We start from the raw sequence: 27,824 nt of genomic DNA on the forward strand, positions 1-27,824 counted from the left end.
ACGAGAAGCAAGTACAGGGAGTGAACATTTAATTAATAAACAGACATGAAACAAGACATGACAGCGTCTAGACATGAAAAACATAACGTCATCAATGCTGACACGGGGATCAAACTGAGGAACAGACAGATATAGAGGGAGCAATCAACAAAGTCAAGGAGTTCAGGTGAGTCCAATGATGCGCTATTGCGCGTAATGATGATGACAGGTGTGCGTAAGGATGGGCATACCGTCCTCGAGTGCCAGAGAGGGGGAGCAGAAGCAGGTGTGACAGTAGCCTCCCCTCTAGGGGCGCCACCCGTCTTCCCACCTGGGCGAGCCTGATGAACTGGCTGAGGCATGGGAGCCCGATGAGCCGGCTGAGGCGTGGAAGCCTGACGAGCCGGCTGAGGCATGACGCGGGATGGGAGCCTGCCAAACCCACTGAGGCGTGGGAGCCTGACAAGCCGGCAGCCTGGCGCTCGAGGGGGAGCGGGAGCAGGCGTGACAGATTTTCTAAGCCTGCAACTAGTTTCTAGCCAGAGGAATCTGTATTTTCTTGCTTCCCACGTCACCTTTAACCCATAGTGTTTGAAAATCACTATCTTTAAAATGTTTTAACTTTTGATGATGTCATCGGGTAGAACTTTATATATTTTTCTACAAAACGTAGAAATGCAGTTTTCACATATGTAGACGCTGGTATTGCAATGGAGATAATGAAAATGGCCATTTAAGGCCCCTACTTACACAGCTAACCTATCTTTGTAAAGCTTAGGTCACTAGTCGCTGCGTGTTCTGTGTTGTTGAGTCGTTTATAGCTTTGACTTGATTAATAATTGACAACAGTCCTCTCTGAGCTCCAGTGTCAATTACTCACACGTTCTGTTCTGCTCCTCGCCCAGTTTCCTGTGAATTAGAACATCCGCGTTGATACGGATAGGGCACTTTCGGGACTGTCACCTTATGTTTCACAACGTATAAATAAATAGATTAAACGTTTCATAGGCAGCCAGTGGGAACACTTTGAGAGTCAGAATGTCTGGACAAAACTGCGACCAGTTGCATCGCTCTACTTTGGGCATATATGCGGTGAGTGAGATTGGTTTGAACTCTTGACAATTGTAGCGTAGTTCTAGATATAAGCTTCAACTAATCTCAATGCACATTTGTTGTTTGTATATTCTGTTCAATTTGGCGCACTATACTTGTGAGCAGTACTGTATTCTATGGATAAATACAATATGACTTATGAACAGGGTATATCTATACAGCTTACTGTTCAAGTTAAGCACCACACCTTTCAATGTCTCACTGTGTGTGTGTCTCTCTCTGTCTCTCTCTGTGTGTGTGTGTGTGTGTGTGTGTGTGTGTGTGTCAACAGAGCCTGATGGATCAGTTCAACCCAAGTCTACAGAAGCTAGTGTCTTTGGGAAACAGCTACATGCAGGCTTTCCAAGGTGAGAAAGAAAGGAAGTGAAACCGATGACCTTTGTGGCATGCATTTGAATACGATGAAGCATTCCAATAAAATAGAGTACATTGTGACAAAATAGTCATTCTCAGCAGAGTCATACATACACTATATGACTCTGATTTATACTAGAGGTCCTTCTCAGAACTATACAAAGCTTCCACATCTCTTCCCTTCTACACAACAAACCTGGAAATAAATACAAATTACTTTTCATTTTGTCAACAGAGTTCATCAGGTTTCCCTTGTAAAGTACTGCCATATCACTTGGGGATGTTTATTACGATGAACCTATAGGACATAATATAATCTACACATGTTTCTATTGGTTGAACTGCTGAATGTAAATGTGTCTGTCCAGTTTATGTTCTGTCTGCAGCAGTCATTTTCCACTCCAAATCAATGAGATATGGAAATATGGAACACGTATATGTGATGGGCCCAGCTATTTGAATGAATTATAGATGAATCTGTCGATGCATATTAAACAACCTTTCTGCAATTTGCTGCTTTCAGATTCATGTGTTTGTTGTGCTTTTACTGACATGAGTCTAACTCTGGCATGTCAGAAAAGTGAATCATATCAACTGGATATGAAATTCAATTGCTTGTTTGTTTCTGTATGTGTTTAGCCCTTGCTGTGACCAGTGAGGCTTACTTCAGCACTCTTGCTAAGATAGGGGAGCAGGCCTTCCACACCATGTCGTCTCGCTCCATTGGTAAGAATCTCTTCATTCACTGTGTGTGTGTGTGTGTGTGTGTGTGTGTGTGTGTGTGTGCGTGCACATGTGTACATTACGTGTGCGTGTCTGCGTGTGTGTCAGGTCAGTTAAAGAGTATGAGAAAGGTAGAGATGCAGGAACAAAGCTAGAGAAACACGAAGGACCAATGTACTGTATGGGTCCTTTGTGCTGTTTATGGTTGTGGTTATTACCCCAATCAATGCAGTGTCCTTCACCGAACCACACAGAGCAAAGTTTACCTGACAGGCAGCACATTGGTACACTTCCTTTTACCGTCACAATACCTCTGGAGCTTTCTTAGACGAGGGCGTATGTGCATGTGCATATGTGACAGAGGGTGGACACTGGGTTGGGTTGAATAGCAGTTGTGGTGTATGCATGTGAGTTTTTTGTTGTTGTGCCATACACAGTATGTCTGTTCCTGTTTGTATAGAGCAGAGTTATAGAGGGCATAGGTGCATATATCTGTTATTTTTACCCCATAGTGGAATATTAATTAAAATTAACTTTGCCCACATCAGTGTGACTGTAATGTTGATGCATTTTGAGATAACAAGACAACCTGTGCATGAGTCTAACCATAACAACTGGTCCAGAGTCAGTCTTCCCATTTCCCTCATAATGCTAATAAGAGGTATAATGTAACCGGAGCCCTTGTTAGGGGGTGTTATCTGTACTATAGCAGTGGAATCAGGTGACAGACCGACAGGTAGTCTTCAGAGCCATATGCATAATAGAGTGTAACAGGCTGTGGGTCCTGTTTAGTTCATTTAACCCAGCCTGAACCAAGCCACTCAGGCTAAAAGGCGTTACAGATGTAGGATCTTAATTTGATCACCCTGTTGCACGAGAATTTTCCTGAAATGTAAAACATGTACTGTATTTGAGGTTTAAAAAGGCTTCTGAAATTTGTAATTTCCACTTTCAGACATGATTTTACCTTACGGAAAATGTATCAACCCCTACAAAAAAGTCCATTAATTCTACATAATAATTCACATTTCCTGTTGCTGCTGGGTTATTTTCCTTCTGTAGGAAACTGGCTCAAATTAAGATCTTACATTTGAATGTAAGGTTGGCTATGGAAACCCACATAGCAAAAGGGCTCAGTGTAGTTGAGCATTCACTGATTGGACTCCCACATTGCAAAACATTTCCTGTAAAATATACAGTAACTTACTGGCAGCAACGCCAAGTCAGCCCGTGCTCATGGTTCTCACATGGGAAGTGGAATGATAGGCTACAATGACTTTGCTCATGATCATGGCAATTTTCTTTTTCGCGTGTGCTTTTTCATTATCTGGATAAACACTTGTGGTGTCCAAAATGCTATCATATCACGCAATTATACCATTTATAAAATGGTCAGATATATCTATAAAGCTCCTATCTATCTAGTGCCTTCAGAAAGTATTCATACCCCTCCACTTATTCCACATTTTGTTGTGTTACAGCCTGAATTCAAAATTTATTAAATTTACATGTTTTTATATATTTTGCAAATTTATTGAAAGTGAAATAAAGAAATATCTAATTTATGTAAATATTCCCCCCCCCCCCCCCCCCCCCGAGTCAATATTTTGTAGAAGCACTTTTAGCAGCTGTGAGTCTTTTTGGGTAAGTCTAAGAGCTTTGCACACCTGGATTGTACAATATTTGCTCAATATTCTTTTTAACATTCTTCAAACGGTCAAGTTAATTGTTGATAATTTCTAGACAGACATTTTTAAGTCTTGCCATAGATTTTTAAGTGGATTTAATTCAAAACTGTAACTAGGCCACTCAGGAACATTCAATGTTGTCTTGTTAAGCAACTCCAGTGTAAATTTGGCCTTGTGTTTTAGGTTATTGTCCTGCTGAAAGGTGAATTCGTCTCCCAGTGTCTGGGGGAAAGCAGACTGAACAAGGTTTTCCTCTAGGATTTTGCCTGTGCTTACAGTAGCTCTATTCCGTTTCTTTTTATTCTAAAGAAATCCCTAGTCCTTGCATATGACAAGCATACCCATAACATGATGTAGCCACCACCATGCTTGAAAATATGAAGAGTGGTACTCAGTGTTGTGTTGGATTTGCCCCAAACATAATGCTTTGTTTTCAGGACAAAAAGTTCATTTCTTTGCCACATTTCTTGCAGTAGTACTTAAGTGCCTTGTTGCAAACAGGATGCATATTTTTTCATATTTGTATTCTGTACAAGCGTCCCTCTTTTCACTAGTATTGTGGAATAACTACAATGTTGTTAAACTCTGTAACTGTTTTAAAATCCCCTTTGGCCTCATTGTGAAATCCCTGAGCAGTTTCCTTCCTCTCCGGGCAACTGATTTAGGAAGGACACCTGTATCCTTGTAGTGACTGGGTTAATTGATACACCATCCAAAGCCGAATTAATAACTTCACCATGCTCAAATTCACTACTGGAATTGAGGGACCTTACAGATAATTGAATGTGTATGGTAAAGAGATTGGGTAGTCATTCAAAAATCATGTTAACTACTATTATTGAACACGGAATGAGTCCATGCAACTGATTGTGATTTGTTAAGCACTTTTTTTTACTCCTGAATGTATTTAGGCTTCACATAAACAAAGGGGTTGAATACTTATTGACTCAAGACATCGTGTCTATACATTTTTGCATTCATTTCTAAAATGTTCATAAAAACAAAATTCCACATTGATATTATAGGATATTGTGTGTAGATCAGTGACACTAAATCTTAATTGAATCAATTTTAACTTCAGGCTGTAACACAACAAAATCAGGAAAAAGCAAAGGGGTGTGAATGCTTTCTGAAGGCGCTGTATAGGTAGGGGTAAAGTAACTAGCAGCAGCATCTGTGGTGAGTGAGAAAGTGTGTGTATATGTGAGTGTGTGTGCATGTTATATGTGTGTGGGGATATGTAGTGTGTATGTGTGTTGGGGTGTCAGTGTAAGTATGTGGGAGGGTGTGGGTAGAGTCCAGTGTCTGTGCATAGAGACAGTGCAAGAGAGTAAGTGCAAAAAAGTGACTGTATACGGTATATGGGTCTTTCTAAAAGATAATTGACCAATGTGGGATAAAAATGTCTAAATGGATTGAAAAAAAAATCAAATGTTTTTTTATGCAGTTCAACATGTGTACTTAGAGGAATAAAAGTGAATATATGCAAATTGGCCAATAACTCTACCTATACAACAACATAGGCCTAGGACTATACATTCTTTAAGCGGGGTTCATACAGACATTGGCAAGTCTAATTCAAGGACTTTAAGGGACTTTTTCAAGCACTTCATTGTAATTTTCAAGGACCTGAATGTTATACAATTGTATAATCTATGTAATTGTACATATAGGGCCTAATATAGAACGCCCATCCATGCAAAAAGTGTTAAAGAAAAATTACACTATTACCACTTTAACATATTATTTTTTTAGGCCTTGATATTCACATTATTATTACATTCTAAAATATGTGAGAATAACGTGGACATTGCCTGACTAAAATATTATCTTCCCAGTCATGTGAAATCCATGGATTAGGTCCTAATTCATTCATTCAAATTGACTGATTTCCTTATATGAACTGTAACTCAGTAAAATCTTTGAAATTGTTGCATGTTGCGTTTGTATTTTTGTACAGTTTGTATTTATACATGCCGATTTTTCTGTAGCCTTGTTCCCGACGACCGGCACACATAATAAAGCCATGAATAGGGACAACATCCCTAGCCGTGTCCTCAAAGCATGCGCAGACCAGGCAAAGGCAAAGATAACAGAACTAAATGACTACCGCCCGTAGCACTCACTTCTGTCATCATGAAGTGCTTTGAGAGACTAGTCAAGGATCATATCACCTCCACCTTACCGGCCACCCTAGACCCACTTCAGTTTGCATACTGCCCCAATAGGTCCACCGACGACGCAATCGCCATCACACTGCACACTGCCTTATCCCCCTGGACAAAAGGAATACCTGTGTAAGAATGATATTCATTGACTACAGCTCAGCATTCAACACCATAGTACCCTCCAAGCTCATCATCAAGTTGGAGGCCCTGGGTCTCAACCCCACCCTGTGCAATTGGGTCCTGGACTTTCTGACGGGCCGACCCCGAGGTGGTGAAGGTAGGAAACAACATCTCCACTTCGTTGACCCTCAACACTGGGGCCCCACAAGGGTACGTGCTCAGCCCCCTACTGTAGTCCCTGTTCACCCACGACTGCGTGACCATGCACACCTCCAACTCAATCATCAAGTTTGCAGACGACACAACAGCAGTGGGCTTGATTACCAACAACGACGAGACAGCCTATAGGGAGGAGGTGAGAGCACTCGGAGTGTGGTGTCAGGAAAACAACCTCTCACTCAACGTCAACAAAACAAAAGGAGATGATCGTGCACTTCAGGAAACAGCAGAGGGAGCACCCCTCGATCCACATTGAAGGGACAGCAGTTGAGAAGGTGGAAAGTTTTAAGTTCCTCTGCGTACACATCACAGACAAACTGAAATGGTTCACTCACACAGACAGTGTGGTGAAGAAGGCGCAACAGCGCCTTGTCACCCAAAACCCTGACAGACTTTTACAGATGCACAATCGAGAGCATCCTGTCGGGCTGTATCACAGCCTGGTATGGCAACTGCACCACCCTCAACCGCAAGGCTCTCCAGAGGGTGATGCGGTCTGCACAACGCAAACTACCTATTCACACCCTACTATCCAGAAGGCGAGGTCAGTACAGGTGCATCAAAGCTGGGACTGAGAGACAAAAACAGCTTCTATCTCAAGGCCATCAGACTGCTGATTTGCTAATCAGCAATCACTAACTCAGAAAGACACAATCACTGGCCACTTTGATAAATGGATGACTAGTCAATTTATACAATGCATACTAAATAATGGCACTTTAATAAAATATATATAGTCTGTATATATATATATATATATATATATATATATATATATATATATATATATACTGCTCAAAAAAATAAAGGGAACACCTAAACAACACAATGTAACTCCAAGTCAATCACACTTCTGTGAAATCAAACTGTCCACTTAGAAAGCAACACTGATTGACAATAAATTGCACATGCTGTTGTGCAAATGGAATAGACAACAGGTGGAAATTATAGGCAATTAGCAAGACACCCCCAATAAAGGAGTGGTTCTGCAGGTGGGGACCACAGACCACTTCTCAGTTCCTATGCTTCCTGGCTGATGTTTTGGTCACTTTTGAATGCTGGCGGTGCTTTCACTCTACTGGTAGCATGAGACGGAGTCTACAACCCACACAAGTGGCTCAGGTAGTGCAGCTCATCCAGGATGGCACATCAATACGAGCTGTGGCAAGAAGGTTTGCTGTGTCTGTCAGCGTAGTGTCCAGAGCATGGAGGCGCTACCAGGAGACAGGCCAGTACATCAGGAGACGTGGAGGAGGCCGTAGGAGGGCAACAACCCAGTAGCAGGACCGCTACCTCCGCCTTTGTGCAAGGAGGAGCAGGAGGAGCACTGCCAGAGCCCTGCAAAATGACCTCCAGCAGGCCACAAATGTGCATGTGTCTGCTCAAACGGTCAGAAACAGACTCCATGAGGGTGGTATGAGGGCCCGACGTCCACAGGTGGGGATTGTGCTTACAGCCCAACACCGTGCAGGACGTTTGGCATTTGCCAGAGAACACCAAGATTGGCAAATTCGCCACTGGCGTCCAGTGCTCTTCACAGATGAAAGCAGGTTCACACTGAGCACGTGACAGACGTGACAGAGTCTGGAGATGCCGTGGAGAACGTTCTGCTGCCTGCAACATCCTCCAGCATGACCGGTTTGGCGGTGGGTCAGTCATGGTGTGGGGTGGCATTTCTTTGGGGGGCCGCACAGCCCTCCATGTGCTCGCCAGAGGTAGCCTGACTGCCATTAGGTACCGAGATGAGATCCTCAGACCCCTTGTGAGACCATATACTGGTGCGGTTGGCCCTGGGTTCCTCCTAATGCAAGACAATGCTAGACCTCATGTGGCTGGAGTATGTCAGCAGTTCCTGCAAGAGGAAGGCATTGATGCTATGGACTGGCCCGCCCGTTCCCCAGACCTGAATCCAATTGAGCACATCTGGGAAATCATGTCTCGCTCCATCCACCAACGCCACGTTGCACCACAGACTGTCCAGGAGTTGGCGGATGCTTTAGTCCAGGTCTGGGAGGAGATCCCTCAGGAGACCATCCGCCACCTCATCAGGAGCATGCCCAGGCGTTGTAGGGAGGTCATACAGGCACGTGGAGGCACACACACTCCTGAGCCTCATTTTGACTTGTTTTAAGGACATTACATCAAAGTTGGATCAGCCTGTAGTGTGGTTTTCCACTTTAATTTTGAGTGACTCCAAATCCAGACCTCCATGGGTAGATAAATTGGATTTCCATTGATTATTTTTGTGTGATTTTGTTGTCAGCATATTCAACTATGTAAAGAAAAAAGTATTTAATAAGATTATTTATTTCATTCAGATCTAGGATGTGTTGTTTAAGTGTTCCCTTTATTTTTTTGAGCAGTGTATATTATTTAACCAGGTAGGCTAGTTGAGAACAAGTTCTCATTTACAACTGCGACCTGGCCAAGATAAAGCACATCTACCATTCCAGTGTTTAATTGCTAAATTGTAATTACTTCGCCACCATGGCCTATTTATTGCCTTAACTTACCTCATTTGCACTCATTGTCTATAGACTTTGTTTTCTTTTGTTCTACTGTATTATTGACTGTATGTTTTGTTTATTCCGTGTGTTGTTATATGTGTCGAATTACTATGCTTGTCACGGTTGTCGTCGGGAAAGGAGGACCAAAACGCAGCAGGGATGTGGATGCTCATCTTGATATTTATTTATAAAATAAAGTGAACACCAAAATAATAAACACGGAAAAACCGCACGAACAACCAAACAGTCTTGTAAGGCTCACATACACAAAACAAGACACAATCTCCCACAAACACTAAACCAAACACATACCCATATATAGGACTCTCAATCAGAGGCAACGAGAAAGCACCTGCCTCCAATTGAGAGTCCAACCCCGCATTAACCTAAACAGAAATACAACTAACTAGACTAAACATAGAAATGCATAAACAAGGAACAGTGCCCAAAAAACCCGGAATACATAAATCAAATACCCTTCTACCAAAAACACCACCCCGAACCACATAAAACAAATACCCTCTGCCACGTCCTGACCAAACTACAATAACAAATAACCCTTATACTGGTCAGGACGTGACAATGCTTTATCTTGGCCAGGTCGCAGTTGCAAATGAGAACTTGTTCTCAACTAGCCTACCTGGTTAAATAAAGGTGAAATCAAAATAAATAAATAAAAATATACAGTGAGTGCAAATGAGGTAAGATAAGGGAGTTAAGGCAATAAATAGGCCATGGTGGCAAAGTAATTACAATATAGCAATTAAACACTGGAATGGTAGATGTGCAGAAGATGAATGTGCAAGTAGAGATACTGGGGTGCAAAGGAGCAAGATAAATAAATAAATACAGTATGGGGATGAGGTAGATGGGCTATGTACAGGTGCAGTGATCTGTGAGCTGCTCTGACAGCTGGTGCTTAAAGCTAGCGAGGGAGATATCAGTCTCCAGCTTCAGTGATTTTTGCAGTTCGTTCCAGTCATTGGCAGCAGAGAACTGGAAGGAAAGGCGATCAATGGAGGAATTGGCTTTGGGGGTAACCAGTGAGATAAACTTGCTGGAGCGTGTGCTACAAGTGGGTGCTGCTATGGTGACCAGTGAGCTGAGATAAGGCTGGGCTTTACCTAGCAGAGACTTGTAGATAACCTGGAGCCAGTGGGTTTGGCGACGAGTATGCAGCGAGGGCCAACCAACGAGAGCGTACAGGTCGCAGTGGTGGGTAGTGAATGGGGCGTTGGTGACAAAACGGATGGCACTGTGATAGACTGCATCCAATTTGTTGAGTGTTGGAGGCTATTTTATAGATGACATCACCGAAGTCGAGGATCGGTAGGATAGTCAGTTTTACGAGGGTGTGTTTGGCAGCATGAGTGAAGGATGCTTTGTTGTGATATAGGAAGCCGATTCTAGATTTAATTTTGGATTGGAGATGCTTAATGTGAGTCTGGAAGGAGAGTTTACAGTCTATCCAGACACCTAGGTATTTGTAGTTGTCCACGTATTCTAAGTCAGAGCCGTCCAGAGTAGTGATGCTGGATGGGCGGGCAGGTGTGGGCAGTGATCGATTGAATAGCATACATTTAGTTTTACTTGCGTTTTATAGCAGTTGGAGGCCACGGAAGGAGAGTTGTATGGCATTGAAGCTCGTCTGGAGGTTAGTTAACACAGTGTCCAAAGAGGGGCCAGAAGTATACAGAATGGTGTCGTCTGCATAGAGGTGGATCAGAGAATCACCAGCAGCAAGAGCGACATCATTGATGTATACAGAGAAGAGAGTCGGCCCGAGAATTGAACCCTGTGGCACCCCAATAGAGACTGCCAGAGGTCCGGACAACAGGCCCTCCGATTTGACACACTGAACCCTGTCAGAGAAGTAGTTGGTAAACCAGGCGAGGCAATCATTTGAGAAACCAAGGCTGTCGAGTCTGCCAATAAGAATGTGGTGATTGACAGAGTCGATCGCCTTGGCCAGGTCGATCAATACGGCTGCACAGTAATGTCTCTTATCGATGGCGGTTATGATATCGTTGAGGACCTTGAGCTTGGCTGAGGTGCACCCATGACCAGCTCTGAAACCAGATTGCATAGCAGAGAAGGTACGGTGGGATTCGAAATGGTCGGTAATCTGTTTGTTAACTTGGCTTTCAAAGACCTTAGAAAGACAGGGAAGGATAGATATAGGTCTGTAGCAGTTTGGGTCTAGAGTGTCACCCCCTTTGAAGAGGGGGATGATCGCAGCTGCTTTCCAATCTTTGGGAGTCTCATACGATACAAAAGAGAGGTTGAACAGGCTAGTAATAGGGGTTGCAACAATTTCGGCAGATCATTTTAGAAAGAGAGGGTCCAGATTGTCTAGCCCGGCTGATTTGTAGGGGTCCAGATTTTGCAGCTCTTTCAGAACATCAGCTATCTGGATTTGGGTGAAGGAGAAATGGTGGGGGGCTTTGGCGGGTTGCTGTGGAGGGTGCCGGGCAGTTGACCGGGGTAGAGGTAGCCAGGTGGAAAGCATGGCCAGCCGTAGAGAAATGCTTATTGAAATTCTCAATTATAGTGGATTTATCGGTGGTAACAGTGTTTCCAAGCCTCAGAGCAGTGGGCAGCTGGGAGGAGGTGCTCTTATTCTCCATGGACTTTACAGTGTCCCAAAACTTTTTGGAGTTTGTACTACAGGATGCAAATTTCTGTTTGAAAAAGCTAGCCTTATCTTTCCTAACTGCCTGTGTATATTTGTTCCTAACCTCCCTGAAAAGTTGAATATCACGGGGGCTGTTCGATGCTAATGCAGAACGCCACAGGATGTTTTTGTGCTGGTCAAGGGCAGACAGGTCTGGAGTGAACCAAGGACTATATCTATTCCTAGTTCTACATTTTTTGAATGGGGCATGCTTATTTAAGATGGTGAGAAAGGCACTTTAAAAAAATAACCAGGCATCCTCTACTGATGGGATGAGGTCAATGACATTCCAGGATACCCCGGCCAGGTCAATTAGAAAGGCCTGCTCGCAGAAGTGTTTTAGGGAGCGTTTGACAGTGATGAGGGGTGGTCGTTTGGTCGCAGACCCATTACGGATGCAGGCAATGAGGCAGTGATCACTGAGATCTTGATTGAAAACAGCAGAGGTGTATTTGGAGGGCGAGTTATTTAGGATGACATCTATGAGGGTGCCCGTGTTTACGGATTTGGGGTTGTACCTGGTAGGTTCATTGATTTGTGTGAGACTGAGGGCATCAAGCTTAGATTGTAGGATGGCCGGGATGTTAAGCATGTCCCAGTTTAGGTCACCTAGCAGCACGAGCTCTGAAGATAGATGGGGGGCAATCAATTCACATATGTTGTCGAGGGCACAGCTGGGGGCAGAGGGTTGTCTATAGCAAGCGGCAACAGTGAGAGACTTGTTTCTGGAAAGGTGCATTTTTAGAAGTAGAAGCTTGAATTGTTTGGGTACAGACTTGGATAGTAATACAGAACTCTGCAGGCTATCTTTGCAGTAGATTGCAACACCAGCCCCTTTGGCAGTTCTGTCTTGGTGGAAAGAGTTATAGTTAGTGATGGAGATTTCAGGGTTTTTGGTGGTTTTCCTAAGCCAGGATTCAGACACGGCTTAGACATCCGGGTTGGCAGAGTGTGCTAAAGCAGTGAGTAAAACAAACTTAGGGAGTAGGCTTCTAATGTTAACATGAAACCAAGGCTTTAATGGTTACAGAAGTCAACAAATGAGAGCACCTGGGGAGTGGGAGTGAAGCTAGGCACTGCAGAACCTGGATTAACCTCTACATCACCAGAGGAACAGAGGAGAAGTAGGATAAGGGTACGGCTAAAGGCTATACGAACTGGCCGTCTAGCACATTCGGAACAGAGAGTTAAAGGAGCAGGTTTCTGGGCACGGTAGCATCGATTCAAGGCATAGTGTACAGACAAAAGTAAGGTAGGATGTGAGTACATTGGAGGTAAACCTAGGCATTGAGTAATGATGAGAGAGATATAGTCTCTAGAGACGTTTAAACCAGGTGATGTCATTGCATATGTAGGAGGTGGAACAACATGGTTGGTTAAGGCATATTGAGCAGGGCTAGAGGCTCTACAGTGAAATAAGACAGTAATCACTAACCAGGACAGTAATGGACGAGGCATATTGATATTAGAGAGGCATGCGTAGCCAAGTAAACATATGGGTCCAGTGAGTGGTTGGGCTGGCTGGGGACACTGCGATTCATACAGTTAGCAGGCCGGTGCTAACAACCTAGTAGCTAGTAGCTCTATGTTTTCCTGTGTTCTCTCTCTGTCCTGTCTGCTCTTCTCTCTCGCTCCCCTCTCTTCCTTGCTTTCTGAATATCTGCTTTTCTGGATCCCCTATATTATTACAGACGGCATAATATTAGTGCCGTAACAACTGACGAACACACACAGAAGCAATATGAACAACACTCTTTTTACGCTGCTGCTACTCTCCGTTTATCATATATGCATAGTCACTTTAACTATATCTACATGTACATACTACCTCAATCAGCCTGACTAACCTGTGTCTGCATGTAGCCTTGCTATTTTTTATAGCCTCGCTACTGTATAGAGCCTGTCTTTTTACTGTTGTTTTATTTCTTGACTTACCTATTGTTCATCTAATACCTTTTTGCACTATTGGTTAGAGCCTGTAAATAAGCATGTCACTGTAAGGTATACACCTGTTGTATTCGGCGCACGTGACAAATAAACTTTGATTTGATTTGAAATAATGTTTACCTGAATTGATCTAAAGGTAAAATCTGGGATAATTTCTGTTCCGTATTGATATTAGCAGTTCACTCAATCTTAAACCTGATTAACATTCAACTATCTTACCCTTCACTAGCAACAATACCTGTGTTCATTCTCTCTCTGTCACTTTAGCAAGAAAATCGACATGCATTCAACCATGGGGCAAAACAGATAAGGTTGGCTTATATAGTTGACATGTAAACTATATTTCGTCTCCAATGTTTATTGCAAACGAATACATTTGCACAATGACCACTTGTTGTCTCAAATACATTGTTACAGTTGTTGGTTAGCTAACTAGCGAATATTTGCATTGACATGAAATCAGTCAAAACAAGACATGGTATCAATAACATGACAGAAAATGCTGAAATGAGTCACTTACGATTCCTCACATGGCAGTTTGTCATTCTTGCTAGCAATCTGGCAATCCAGAATCACAACATGCTGACTTCTGCCCCATGGAAGTGCGCACATCGTTTTCGTGACGTTGTCAGGCAACCCATCTATATAGCTAGATGCTAAATAATTGTATTATAAACACACACACATAATCTATTCACTTACTCCTGCAAATACAACTACCGTCTCACTCTGTGTTTGGTGATCTGCATCTCTAGCCCTCTTTCTCAAGAATTTCCTATCTTCTATAAATTGGAAAAAAATGTAATTCAGCTATCAAGCTTTGTTTTTCAACAGATACGGTAGCTAACTAATTGAGCTGACGTTACTGAAAGTAGCTAACGTTAGTCTTAAGTTAGCTAGCTAGTTTAGCAATTCTTTGCATATTTGAACAGTAGCGTTACTTGATTCGACAGTAATTGGTTTGTTAGTGATACTTGTGGGGTAGTGAATGGAGTTTTCAGAGTCTAGATAGCTAATCAATTACTGTCAAATGGTGTAAAGTACTTAAGTAAAAAATACTTGAAAGTACTACTTAAGTCGTTTTTTGGGGGATCTGTACTTTACTTTACTATTTATATTCTTGGTCACCTCCCTGACCAAGGCCCTTCTCCCCCGATTGCTCAGTTTGGCCAGGCGGCCAGCTCTAGGAAGAGTCTTGGTGGTTCCAAACCTCTTCCATTTAAGAATGATGGAGGCCACTGTGTTGTTGGGGACCTTCAATGCCTCAGACATCTTTTGGTATCCTTCCCCAGATCTGTGCTTTCACCCAATCCTGTCTTGGAACTTTACGGACAATTCCTTCGACCTCATGGCTTGGTTTTTGCTTTGTCATTGTGGGGTGTTGTGTGTAGAATGATGAGGGAAAAAAACTATTTCATCCATTTTAGAAAAAGGCTGTAATGTAACAAAATGCGAAAAAAGTCAAGGGTTCACGCCTTGTATGTTAATGAGCCAGCGATTCTTCTCCCTCCCACAATATTTTACCACAGCAATATTTTTTTTACAGCAAAAGAGCAATACAGTACTTTATTGTTGAATTGTACTGAAAAGCTATTCAGCAATTGCTAATAGTGAAAATGTAATTCTATATTACAGCATACCAACTGATATTTGGTGATTTATATCACTTGTACTTTGGGCCTTAACAAAGGCTTCGAAACTGACAGTAACTGCAGGGCAAAAGAGACACGGTTGTTGAATTCGTTCATTTTCAGTAATTTGGTCTTCACCAAGTGAGTTAATAGGATAATGTTATCATTATAATGAAATTCTATGAAAATACATTAGATAGTCCTTATTTTGAGGTCTAGCTTTACCTTAATACAGTGGCCTGAAACACATGGTTTACAGGCCACACACATCAGGCTAGCAAGTAGGTTTTCAAAGATCCAGTAACTTTCCCCAAATGTACTGATTTTCAAAAAATCCTGGTTGGAGGATTTCCAGGAATCTTCCAATTGGGATTTCTGGAAAACCTGGTCAATTTTACGTGTATTGCATGCTGTTTGGGGTTTAAGGCTGGGTTTCTGTATAGCACTTTGTGACATCTGCTGATTTAAAAAGGGCTTTATAAATACAGTTGATTTATTGATTATAATATGTCAGTTAAATTCATACAGCATTCTCACTAATGGGTGCAACAAATACAGCCTCTTACAAGTCACACCTAAAAATATGTCAACAATCTTTAGAAACTGGTTTCATCCGTCTCCTGTTACCGGGCAGAAAATTGTGGCTCAGTCAATCAGTGGCCTGGTTAAGGACAACACCATGCACCCACTGGTGTTAAAAAAGTTTTTGCGCTCCAAAAATGCAGTATGATACAGTATTTTGCATAACAGTGAATTACTGGCAGAAATTGACCAGTAAGTTACTGTACATTTTTGGGACAAAGTTTGTATATTACTGTATTCTCTGGGGGTAGAACATTCTCACTCAACTAGAGCTTCTTACAAGGCATGCCTTAAAATATGTTAATGAGATTCTTTCCCCGCCCACAGCATTTTCCCACAATGCACCATCATGTATTCTGTAAAACACATTTAAGGTATGTTTCTGTGCATTCTACAGTGTTTTACTGGCTTGTGCCATCAAACCCCTGCAACTTTAACAGAACGCTGAAGTCCGCCTGGTATTTAACCTTCCCAAGTTCTCCCATGTCATCCCGCTCCTCCTAACACTCCACTGGCTTACAGTCGAAACTAACATCCACTACAAGACCATGGTGCTTGCCTAAGGAGCAGGAAGAGGAACGGCCCCTTCCTATCTTCAGGCTACACTTAAACCCTACACCCCAACCTGAGCAATCTGTTCTGCCACCTCTGGTCTTTTGGCCTTCCCAACCCTACGGGTGGGCAGCTCCCACTCAGCCCTGTTCTGGCATCCCAATGGTGGAACCAGCTTCCCCCTGAATCTAGGACAGCAGAGTCCTCGGCCATCTTTCTACCTCTGAATTTTTCTGATATCTATTTTATTGAGGAAAAATGTACTTGCTATGCCTGTGATATGTGGTTGACCCACCTAGCTGTTTTAGGATGAATACACTAACTGTAAGTCGCTCTGGATAAGAGCATCTGCTAAATGACAGAAATGTGAAATGTAAATGTAAAATGACAGAAAACTCTTACAACGTGCTTTAAAACACGTTTACGATATTTTACTGTGAATTCTACCGTGTTTTACTGTTGAAATTACAGAAACGTCTTACAGTGTAGTCAGAGAGATGCGCCTTGGGATGTTGTTAAAGATTATAAAAGCAGGCTCTCATTCAGTGTGTGTGTGTGTGAGGGGTGGCGGGGAAGGAGCGTATGTGTGTTCTGACACTGTGTGTCTCTCTTTCTGGGATGTGTGTGTGTGTGTGTGTGTGTGTGTGTGTGTGTGTGTGTGTGTGTGTGTGTGTGTGTGTGTGTGTGTGTGTGTGTGTGTGTCTTAATGTCTGCCTATGATCATTTCTCATTGTGTCTCCCAGGAGATGTCCTGATTCAGATTTCAGAGAACCAGAAGCGTCTCACTACTGAACTGGAAGGAATAGTAGGTTACTTTACACTCCTCATCAAACAGTAGAACAGTGGCACTGCACTAGTTCTTGTACTGTATTAGAATTCAAAATGAAGAATTACGAGTGTATTGTAATTAATTGTACCTGGGGTTGTAGGTACACCTGTCAAAACAACTCACAACTAAGCAACCCACTTATTAATATGTTGTACTGTATATTTTACTAGATGGCGTAACAACACAGTTGATTCTATAATCGGACAATTTGAGATGTGATTTTTTGGCTTACCAGTGGTGTTTCGACTACTGCGATCATAATAACCATTCTCTGTGTTGCTCTAGTTCCGCTGGTTCCACACTGAGGTGCTACAGGAGATGAACAACAATGTCAAACTGGATAGGGACTACATAGCAGTGAGTAGCCACTCTCATTCACATATGGGGCGGCAGGGTAGCCTAGCGGTTAGAGCTTTGGACTAGTAACCGAAAGGTTGGAAGTTCAAATCCCTGAGCTGACAAGGTACAAATCTGTCGTTCTGTCCCTGAACAGGCAGTTAACCCACTGTTCCTAGGCCGTCATTGAAAATAAGAATTTGTTCTTAACTGACTTGCCTAGTTAACTAAAAAAATACTCCTTTCACATACTGTAGCCCCTTGTGTTGACAGTACAGAAGTTGTGTAGTAAAGCTCATGGACTGGCAAACAGACTGAATGTAGTGGGCAGTGCTCCAAGTTTGATGCTTTGTGTGAGGATCAAACAAAGTGTTATTTACTCCTGGACCATTCCTTATTGATACTTTTACATGAAGACTATGGTGGTGTTATTATGTATACACTGAGTGTACAAGACATTAGGAACACCTTCCTAATATTGAGTTGTACCCCCTTTTGCCCTTAGAACACACTCAATTTGTTGGGACATGGACTACATGCCCCAACAAATTGGGGCCCATGTTGACTCCAATGGGAGTCAACAACAACATGGGATGCTGGCCCATGTTGACTCCAATGCTTCCCACAGATGTCCTTTGTTCTTGAAACACTCAAACTGGTGCGTCTGGCAAGGGCACTTAAATCTTTTGTCTTGCCCATTCACCCTCTTAATGGCACACATACACAATCCATCTCTCAACTGTTTTAAGGCTTAAAAATCCTTCTTTAACCTGTCTGCTCCCCTTCATCAACTCTGATTGAAGTGGATTTAACAGGTGAGATCAATAAGGGATCATAGCTTTCACCTGGATTCACCTGGTCAGTCTATGTCATTAATGTTTTGTACACTCATTGTAAATGTATCTGACATTGATGTAATGTGTCCTCCAGGGCAGCAGGAGGCAATATGAGATGGAGGTACAGATCCAGGCCATATCTTTGGAGAGGCAGCTGAGGAGAGGGGCTCACCAGGTCAATCCACTCAATGTGTGTGTGTTTGTGTGTGTGTGCCAGAGGAGGTTGGTGGCACCTTAATTGGGGAGGACGGGCTCATGGTAATGGCTTGAGCGTAACAGGTGGGATGGTATCAAACACCTGGTTTCCATGTGTTTGATGCCATTCCATTTGCTCTGTTCCGGCCATTATTATGATCTGTCCCCCCCTCAACAGCCTCTGTGTGTGTGTGTGTGTGTGTGTGTGTGTGTGTGTGTGTGTGTGTGTGTGTGTGTGTGTGTGTGTGTGTGTGTGTGTGTGTGTGTGTGTGTGTGTGTGTGTGTGTGTGTGTGTGTGTGTGTGTGTGTGTGTGTGTGTGTGTGTGCGCGTGCGTGCGTGTCAGAAAGAGTATGAGTAAAATAAATAAAATATAAAGATTAAGAGTGCACCAGGGAGAACGCTATTACATTTCTGTAAAGTATTTACACAGTGCGTGTCTGTGTCAGAGGAAGTTCTATATTTACACATTGCATGTGTGCTCACAGGATGAGTACATTCACTTCCTGAGGGAGAGTCAGCGCGAGGCTCTGATGGAGGAAGAAAGGCGATACCGTTTCCTGGCTGAGAAACACTGTGGTCTCACTCAGTCCATCATCTACCTCATGAACAAGGTAGTGTAGCTTAGTTCATTGTACTACAGTCTCATTTAATCATACACACTCAATAATATGCTATTTAGCAGACACTTTTATCCAAACCGACTTACAGTCAGGGATGCATGCATTTTACATATGGATGGTCCCAGGAAGCAAACCCACTATCCTGGCATTGCAAGTGCCATGCTCTACCAACTGAGCTACAGAGGACCACCCTCTCCATTACTGTCATAAAACACATTCATCATAGAAAGAACCGTGGCTGGTTTGCAATATGACAACCTGCTCCTGGCCTTTTCCTTTTCCAAATCTCCAATTTGTGGATTTGAAGGGAATGAATAAGTAGAGGCACCACCTAGTGTGTTGCGTTCTGTTTTTATTTTTTGAGAGAGAGTGTTAAGTAAGAGAGAAGAGAGTGAGTTTCCTGACTAGATTAAAGCCAATGAGTAAACAAGGTGAATGAAAGTAATGTAACGTGTGTGTTTTCGATGGGCCAGACAGGGGCAGGGGGAGGCCTACAGCAGATAGCTGATGGATGGAGAGACCAGGTCAACGCCACCAGACGACCTGGATCCCGGAACCCTTCTCGCCTGGACCAGGACAACACATCCAGAATGAGGGAGGAGGACAGGGGGAGCCAATGGTCAGGCAAAGAGGAGCAGCCTCTGGGAAGAGTGCCCTCCAGAGGTGGGGGCATGATATACTGTATATCTACACTACAGTATACCAAACCTATAGTGTTAAATAGAGTACTCATCTTCGTGCCCAGTTGACAACTTTGGTGGAAGCCATCAATGGCAATGTCCATGCTAAAACAGGTTACGTCCATCTGGATAAATACAATGTACATACCATACTCATGGTGTTCAGGTGTCTTTCCTCTCCTATGACCTGCCTTCCTGACCCTCTGATGTTCACACATCCTCTCCCCTCTCCTTCCTCCCCTCTCACCCTTCACCCCCCCAGGCCCATCACCCCAGAACACCCGTTCCCGCTCCAGCTCATTTGGCGAGTCCCTAGGACTGGGTGGAGGTGGAGGAGGGAGACCTATGAGAGCTCTGGTATCCCACCCCGCTAACTCCAACAGCCCCACCATGCTGCCCTTCTCCCGGGGGGAGGTGGTGAGCGTGCTGGTGCAGGAGCCCCGTAACGGCTGGCTCTACGGCCGGGCAGAGAGCAGCTCACGGTGAGGGAGAGGGAGGGAGAGAGAGATGCTCCTGCCTTCAAGGCAAAGCTGCCCTCACAGAACAACATTGTATAAGGAAAACTTAAATCCGTTCAAGAGATACTCCACTTGATACTGTAGTCTTTGGGATATGAACCAGAAAATGTAAAATACCATTTTAATATATATATTTTTTAGCCTACTTGCTTATGAAATGTGCTGAATGCTAGCATGCCATAGCTCTCTGTCCTTCATAGAAACTCATAGAAATGTATCTCTTCTCTGCTTCCCCCCACAGTCAGGGCTGGTTCCCAGCTGCCTATGTGGGGACACTGGAGGAGGCCCCTAGATCAACTGGCTCCAGGTGATCCACTAGCTCCACTGTCTCTTAAAGGGACAGTTCACCCAAATTTCCCCTCAAGGGAAATTATAATTTGCTTATAATTTCCCTTGAGGGGAAATTTGGGTGAACTGTCCCTTTAAGAGATAGTTGCTAATGAGTTGCTGATGCTAATGCTGTTTTGACTTTTGGTGACCTTTGACCCTTTAGTAGCTCCACCCTTAGGAGCGCCCACAGTATGGACAACCTGCTGGACCAATCAGGAAGCAGCAGCCACGGTAGACCCCCGCCCCCGCCGCCGCCTCCACCCAATAGACAGACAGAGATGCGTCCAATCACACCCAGCATGGAGAGAAGGGCGGAGACTCACTCTGACAATAAGGTAATGCTGCCTGGGTGAATGATCACTGAGGATCGATGTTGGCCATGAAGTTCTTAAAGTCTAGTGTTTACACTGTTTACTCTATGGTGAGCCTGCTGTACGACACTAACGTGGTGTTTCTAATAAATCAATGTTGGTTTGTTATTGTTAACATGATAGTCTGAGGAAAGTCTCTGAGTGAAAGTCATTCCTATTCAGGTTTTTGGTGAGGCATAACAAGTAATGAAAAGCTAGCTATAGTAAAAGCTAGTTAGAATGGAGTTAAAGCTGAAAAGGTTAGAGAAATTAGTATTTAAAATCCGCTGCATGTTTGTCCTCCGGCCAGCAGGGGCACTGTGGCAATGTGCTGTTCTCTATGACGCCACAGCCCTCCTTCTGGTGGATGCAGGGGGGAAGCTCCAGCTGCTGACAGTGTAGGGGGGTGAGGAGTGTGTGAGTGTGTGTCTGTTTGTGTGTGTGTTTGCATGGTGTTGGATCTTTGCATGGTGTGGATTGCACACCCGTAGATGCTCTGCCCCCCTCTCTGGGTTACAGCTATATATGTAAAAATGTTTGCATGGGTTGGAATACCTTTAAAGTTGTGTTCTTTCCTCCCCTTGCAGAGAGGAGAGCGCCATGGTGGACCTGGGCCAAACCTCTTCCCAAAGTAAGGAACAGCCATTGCGGTTCTCATCAGTCCTATTTGTGTTTATTCATTACTAAGAAGTGATATCTAGAGAGATCGTTCAAGATTGACGTCGAAATTGGATGTTTATCCATGTCCCGAGGGAAATGCCATCAAAACCGGCAACTATGGGCAACAGTGAACGCTATTACCGTCAAGTAGGCTTGGGTTTTTCTAGGGCGTGGTGCCTGGGTGTAATCCCATGATTCTGGGTCAGAAGGTTGTGTGTTCGATCCCAGTTGTGGACACAGTTTTTTTATACAGAGTGCCTTCGGAAAGTATTCAGACCCCTTAACTTTTTCCACATTTTGTTAGGTTATAACCATATTCTAAAATTGATTAAATAGTTTTTTTCCCCTCATCAATCTACACACAATACCCCATAATGAAAAAGCAAAAACAGTTTTTTTGACGTTTTTGCTAATTCCTTTTACTGAGGAGTGGCTTCCGTCTGGCCACTCTACCATAAATGCCTGATTGATGCTGCAGAGATGGTTGTCCTTCTGTAAGATTCTCCCATCTCCACAGAAGAACTCTAGAGATCTGTCACAGAGTGACCATCGGGTTCTTGGTCACCTCCCAGACCAAGGCCCTTCTTCCCCGATTGCTCAGTTTGGCCGGGCGGCCAGTTTAAGGAAGAGTCTTGGTGGTTCCAAACTTCTTCGATTTAAGAATGATGGAGGATACTGTGTTCTTGGGGACCTTCAATGCTGCAGAAATGATTTGGTACCCTTCCCCAGATCTGTAATGTAACAAAATGTGGAAAAAGTCAAGGGGTCTGAATACTTTCCGAAGGCACTGTATATAACCTATCCAAAACCTAAACCCTTACCTTAAAGCAGCAATCAGCAGTAGAAACAATAACAAAGAGGACTCCCTGCCACTGTTTTGGTAAAAAGCTGAGGGATGGGGCTGGAGAAATGCAATCACTCTCGAATTCATAGACAGACTATGGATGCAAAGACTGACCATCCATGATATCAAAATTAGAGTTTTAACCATGTTAACATTTTCTTTGTTTACAAATGTTGAGCAAAACAAGCTGATATTTTAAGTTCTACTGGGGTAAGACAGTTGAACTAAGCTCCTGAGGCATTTCTAAGTTATATTCTTCAAGAATCAATGGGTACATATCATACATGTATAAGTCCAAAAATGGATGTAGCAATTGCTGATTGCCGCTGTAACCATTCAGAATGAGTGCCTAAACTTAAAGTTTTAACCCTATCCCAAACCTTAACCCTTACCTTAACCTTTGGAATGAGTGGCTAAACTCATCCCTTAACTTTGAAATTTGACGTTTGGAGGAATGGAACGATACAGAGCAGCAGGAGTCAACCCAGGGTGTCAAAAACATTTGGAGCAACTTCAAAATTTGACGTTTGGAGAACGTGGAAAAATTTCTAATTCTGCAGTGAGACTGTGAGAGCTTGTTGGAGATATTGTAATCTGCGTACACATTCAAATGTCTCTAATTTTATCACAAAATGTTATGCAAATGAGTTGCTGTATGTGATGATGCTGGGCCATGCTGGGTCAGTTAGTTTTGGAGAGGCGCCGCTGTGCGTTGGGTTAGTGCTGCTGTACACTCTGTTCATCCAAATAAACGACAACTTGATTATTTCATGGGAAATCATCATTCTGGACTGTTTATGCTGGTTAACAAACTACGTGTGTTTCGGTTTTCTTTCAGGCTCGTTTAAATATAATGCGTGAGCTAACATATCTCTGTTCTCTCACTGTCTTTGTTGTATAGGGGCACCAACCCTTTCGCCACTGTCAAGCTGAAGCCCACGTCCACCGATGACAGATCTGCGCCACGGCTCCGTCGGTGAAGAGGTCACGCCCTTGGGAGGTATTGGGCGCGTTCCAGTTCGACTACATTTCAGTCATTGCATTCCATCAACAAATGGTTTCATTCCGCGTTATCGACTGTGCAGTCGACTGCTATATCATATGATTCTCTGATATGTTAAATAAATACCTATCCAGGCGTTGTGAGATCTGGCAGGTGTCTGAAATGTAGTCATGCAAATGCAGCAGGGGTTTTAGGGTTGATGCCCTAAAACTGCCCCAAATCTTCCCAAAGTGTTGAAAACTGTCTTAATTAAAACTGCCCCAAACTTTCTCTAAGCAGCTCCTGATACCAATCTTGTACAGTTGGTTATTTAAAAATATGATGGAGTTTATCGGATGATTACAGTGATAAAGGAAGTTCGGGGGGCAATGTAAGATGCCAGAAACCCTAACAGATGCTTGGTGGACTGATTTATCTGGCAAGTGCATTAATACGTTTTATTTAATTAGTGAGACAAATCTTTTATGGCGCTCATTCATGCACTTTTATTCAGAATCAGGAATATTTTCTGACTTTATATACAGTTGAAGTCTGAAGTTTACATACACTTAGGTTGGAGTCATAAAAAACTCATTTTTTCAACCACTTCACACATTTCTTGTGAACAAACTATAGTTTTGGCAAGTTGGTTAGGACATCTACTTTGTGCATGACACAAGTACTTTTTCCAACAATTGTTTACAGACAGATTATTTAACTTATAATTCACAATATCACAATTCCAGTGGGTCAGAAGTTTACATACACTAAGTTGACTGTGCCTTTAAACAGCTTGGAACATTACAGAAAATTATGTCATGGCTTTAGAAGCTTCTGATAAACTAATTCAATCCCAGAACAACAGCAAAGGACCTTGTGAAAATGCTGGAGGAAACAGGTACAAAAGTATCTATATCCACAGTAAAACGAGTCCTATATCGACATAACCTGAAAGACCGCTCAGCAAGGAAGAAGCCGCTGCTCCAAAACCGCCATAAAAAACCCAGACTATGGTTTGCAACAGCACATGGGGACAAAGATTGTACTTTTTGGAGAAATGTCCTCTGGTCTGATGAAACAAAAATAGAACTGTTTGGCCATAATGACCATTGTTATGTTTGGAGGAATAAGTGGGAGGCTTGCAAGCCAAAGAACACCATCCCAACCGTGAAGCACGGGGGTGGCAGCATCATGTTGTGGGGGTGCTTTGCGGCAGGAGGGACTGGTGCACTTCACAAAATAGATGGCATCATGAGGTAGGAAAATTATGTGGATATATTGAAGCAACATCTCAAAACATCAGTCAGGAAGTTAAAGCCTGGTCGCAAATGGATCTTCCAAATGGACAATGACCTCAAGCATACTTCCAAAGTTCTGGCAAAATGGCTTAAGGACAACAAAGTCAAGGTATTGGAGTGGCCATCACAAAGCCCTGACTTCAATCCTATAGAAAATTTGTGGGCGGAACTGAAAAAGTGTGTGCGTACAAGGAGACCTACAAACCTGATTCCATTACACCAGCTCTGTCAAGAGGAATGGACCAAAATTCACCCAAGTTATTGTGGGAAGCTTGTGGAAGGCTAACCGTAACGTTTCACCCAAGTTAAACAATTTAAAGGCAATGCTACCAAGTACTAATTAAGTGTATGTAAACTTCTGACCCACTGGGAATGTGATGAAAGAAATAAAAGCTGAAATCCTTCTCTCTACTATTATTTTGACATTTCACATTCTTAAAATAAAGTGGTGATCCTAACTGACCTAAGACGGGGAATTTTTACTAGATTAAATGTCAGGAATTGTGAAATACTGAGTTGAAATGTTTTTGGCTAAGGTGTATGTAAAGTTCTGACTTCAACTGTACATGTCAGGTACAGGAAATATCGTGGTAGAAGTAGTTGTTTTTGTCAAAGCTTTTTGCGTTGTTTTCTTCAAGTAGCACTTTCATTTAGTTTTGCTTGTACAGTAACAGTATGCCAATTTAAACCAATACTTCACTTTGATTCTAAACTACAGTGAACCACAGTGAGCTAATCTTTCTCTTAGGAATGCCATGCAGGTAGATTGTTATGACAAGTGAGTTTTAGCGCTTAACTTAACAGTGCTGTTTTGTCCAGTGCCTTTAGTAAATGTACTATGAGATTTGTTTTTGTTTGCTCGTGCAGGCAGTAGGGTGGCCTACTACTCTAGTGAAGAACCCAGGGTTTGTCAATTCTAATCCACCAATGGGGATACTTAACCTAAATGACCCTTAGTGTGTACCCAGCTATGTAAATGGCTGACATGTGAGAGTGTTGAGCTAATGTAATATCTCTAACAAAACAATGACTTTTGACTTTACTGCTAGAATAAAAATGGTAGCTGCTTTTCACATTGTTTCCAATTCCTTTAATCAGACAGAAACACATCCTCTGATTCTGTTTTTTAGTTGCTGTTGATATTTGACACATTTATTTTCTAGTTATTGAGGGCCAATCGGTAGTGCTGAGCGATTAACTGAAATGTATTGAACAACCAATTAACCGACGTCGGTTCATTTATTTGAATTCCATTTAGTTCTTTTTTTTTTGTGAGCCCAAACGCGCCGTTTCTGTAGAGAGAAATCCAATATTCACGAGCAAAATCAAGTCAAGAACTATGTGGGACGCTTGGCTGTAGTATTAAGCCAATAATTAAACCTAATTCAGCACAGAAATTTGGTAATTAACTACAATGACCATAATCCATTGCGTCTGTACTTCGCGGCTTGGATTTGATACACACAGACCAAATAGACCGCATGAGAGGAATGTACAGAACACAACGATGAGAGGAACAGAGACAATTTGTGAAAGTATGCCTTACCTTCTTTGAAGAACTAGTAAAATTATTTTTTTAACAGACTGCTCTGCAACATTATTAGACAGGCTAGCCTAGCTAAATAGGATGACTAAAGACAGTACGGTATATGAAGCACAGAAATACTGTTAGATGGTCGGGATGGCTGGCTGCTACTACTTGAGCAGAGATGAGATGATGACTTTAAGGATTTAAAAATGATAAAGACATCAGATAAAAATGAAGTAATGTACTGAAATATGTTATCATTATGATAGTAATTTTCTATTTTTCAATGGACGTCTACCCAATGTGGACCTGACAGAGACAATGGAATATTTGAAATGCTTTGACAATATAATGTTCACTATTTTTGGTTTGTAATTTCCATTAAAAAGCTTTAAAATCATTAAAATTGTTTTATTTCGTAATGAATTTAATGTGTACCCCTTTCCTGCAGTCAAAGGACCAAATTGCCCTCTAGTGGCCTCATTGATGGAATGTTATTAATAGTTTTCATAACTTCACAATTCATTAACATCCTTTTTAAAAAAGCCGCTGAAAATCTATGTCAAACTGTTTTGCTATATTTCTGTCGTCTGTGATGTAATATTGGGAAGCAAACTCAAAATGTAATACATTTCAACTCTATATCTGACATGGTACAGGTGTCTTATTTTTGTTAAGCCCATAAACATGTGAATGAGGGGTATACTTTTGTTTCAAAGTAGATTTATTTAACCAACACTCTGTGTGACTCTGATTTAGCCCACTGCAGTATAAGGCTAAATATATTATTGAAACCGAAATCAAAAACCGCGATTACTTTTTTGTAATCAAACCGAAACCGAACCGACCTCAAAAAGCACTAATCGCTCAGCAATCCCAATCGGAGAAGAGAAGGAGACAAACAGAGGAAGCATTCGGAGTGAGTCAGTTGCTCTTGAGGCATTTTTTAAATTTATTTTAGTTTGTTCGTTCACAGCTTCATCTTTTGGTGTGTTTTTACAACAGCTCATTACCAAAGGAGAGAGGGGAAGAAAGGAAAGGAGCAATGCCAGAAAGTTGAAATAGAGACAGAAACAAAGGACAGATAAAGATAAAGAGTGGGGGAAGAGGGACAGAGTAAAAGGAGGGTGAAGTAAAATGACTTTCTCTCATTTTGAAATATCTACATTATTATTTTAACTTGAGGTTATTGGCCTTCCAGGCGGTCTGATAACTATACATAAACAGAAACACATACGTTTTGTATAAAAAGGAAAAAATAAATAGGTTGTGGGTGGGAGTGGTGGAGAGTGGTAAGTTAGCGGGGTGGGGGGCGGGAGCCACGACCCCATTCCTCCAGTGCAGTAGTAGTAGTGCGCTTGAGTGGGAGAGAGCTGGGTGTCAGTGAGGGCAGGTGGAGGGATGAGGTGGGGGAGGCTGCAGACTTGGAGAGGGGGAATATCGGGGCCGGGTGGTGGAGCGCTAGTCGGTTTAGGGATGTGTCTATTACTCGTGCACCAGGGCAACGAACTCTGAAAGAGAACAAGGAGAGACAAGAGGTTAGAGCACTCTGTGGAGTCT

General features: G+C 42.6%; 2 protein-coding genes across 6 annotated transcripts in view; one reads left to right on the plus strand and one right to left on the minus strand.

Annotated features, from left to right (window-relative positions):
* The first annotated feature begins 816 nt into the window (after positions 1 to 816).
* LOC106600898 (BAR/IMD domain-containing adapter protein 2-like 2) lies at positions 817 to 25,809 on the plus strand. Of its 4 annotated transcripts, none has more exons than XM_014192661.3 (13): positions 817 to 1,071; positions 1,364 to 1,439; positions 2,086 to 2,172; positions 17,001 to 17,062; positions 17,372 to 17,443; positions 18,353 to 18,448; positions 18,940 to 19,065; positions 19,548 to 19,737; positions 20,017 to 20,236; positions 20,514 to 20,579; positions 20,766 to 20,937; positions 21,540 to 21,583; positions 23,358 to 25,809. In XM_014192661.3, exons 1-13 carry the CDS (start codon positions 1,018 to 1,020, stop codon positions 23,434 to 23,436), a joined length of 1,344 nt encoding a protein of 447 aa, XP_014048136.1. In that variant the 5' UTR covers positions 817 to 1,017; the 3' UTR covers positions 23,437 to 25,809. The 4 variants fall into 4 exon arrangements, with proteins under 4 accessions (XP_014048136.1, XP_014048137.1, XP_014048139.1 ...); XM_014192662.3 differs by having other exon boundaries at positions 20,769 to 20,937; XM_014192664.3 differs by having other exon boundaries at positions 20,781 to 20,937.
* The window catches only part of prva (Parvalbumin alpha), a 42,428-nt gene continuing 40,407 nt past the window's right edge, over positions 25,804 to 27,824 (minus strand). The window contains 1 exon segment of one of the 2 annotated variants that reach the window (NM_001173764.1): positions 25,804 to 27,775. In NM_001173764.1, the coding sequence (NP_001167235.1) occupies positions 27,750 to 27,775 (26 nt within the window). In that variant the 3' untranslated portion in view covers positions 25,804 to 27,749. 2 annotated transcript variants of the gene reach the window in all.

The sequence above is a fragment of the Salmo salar genome, chromosome 03, assembly GCF_965601325.2.
Source record: "Salmo salar chromosome 03, fSalSal1, whole genome shotgun sequence".
Classification (NCBI taxonomy): domain Eukaryota; kingdom Metazoa; phylum Chordata; class Actinopteri; order Salmoniformes; family Salmonidae; genus Salmo; species Salmo salar.

Coding starts and splice junctions, on each gene's coding strand:
- LOC106600898 (XM_014192661.3), top strand. CDS start 1,018: ATGTCTGGACAAAACTGCGACCAGTTGCATCGCTCTACTTTGGGCATA. Junction 1,440..2,085: donor CTACATGCAGGCTTTCCAAG/GTGAGAAAGAAA, acceptor GTATGTGTTTAG/CCCTTGCTGTGACCAGTGAG. Junction 18,449..18,939: donor ACCAGGTCAATCCACTCAAT/GTGTGTGTGTTT, acceptor GTGTGCTCACAG/GATGAGTACATTCACTTCCT.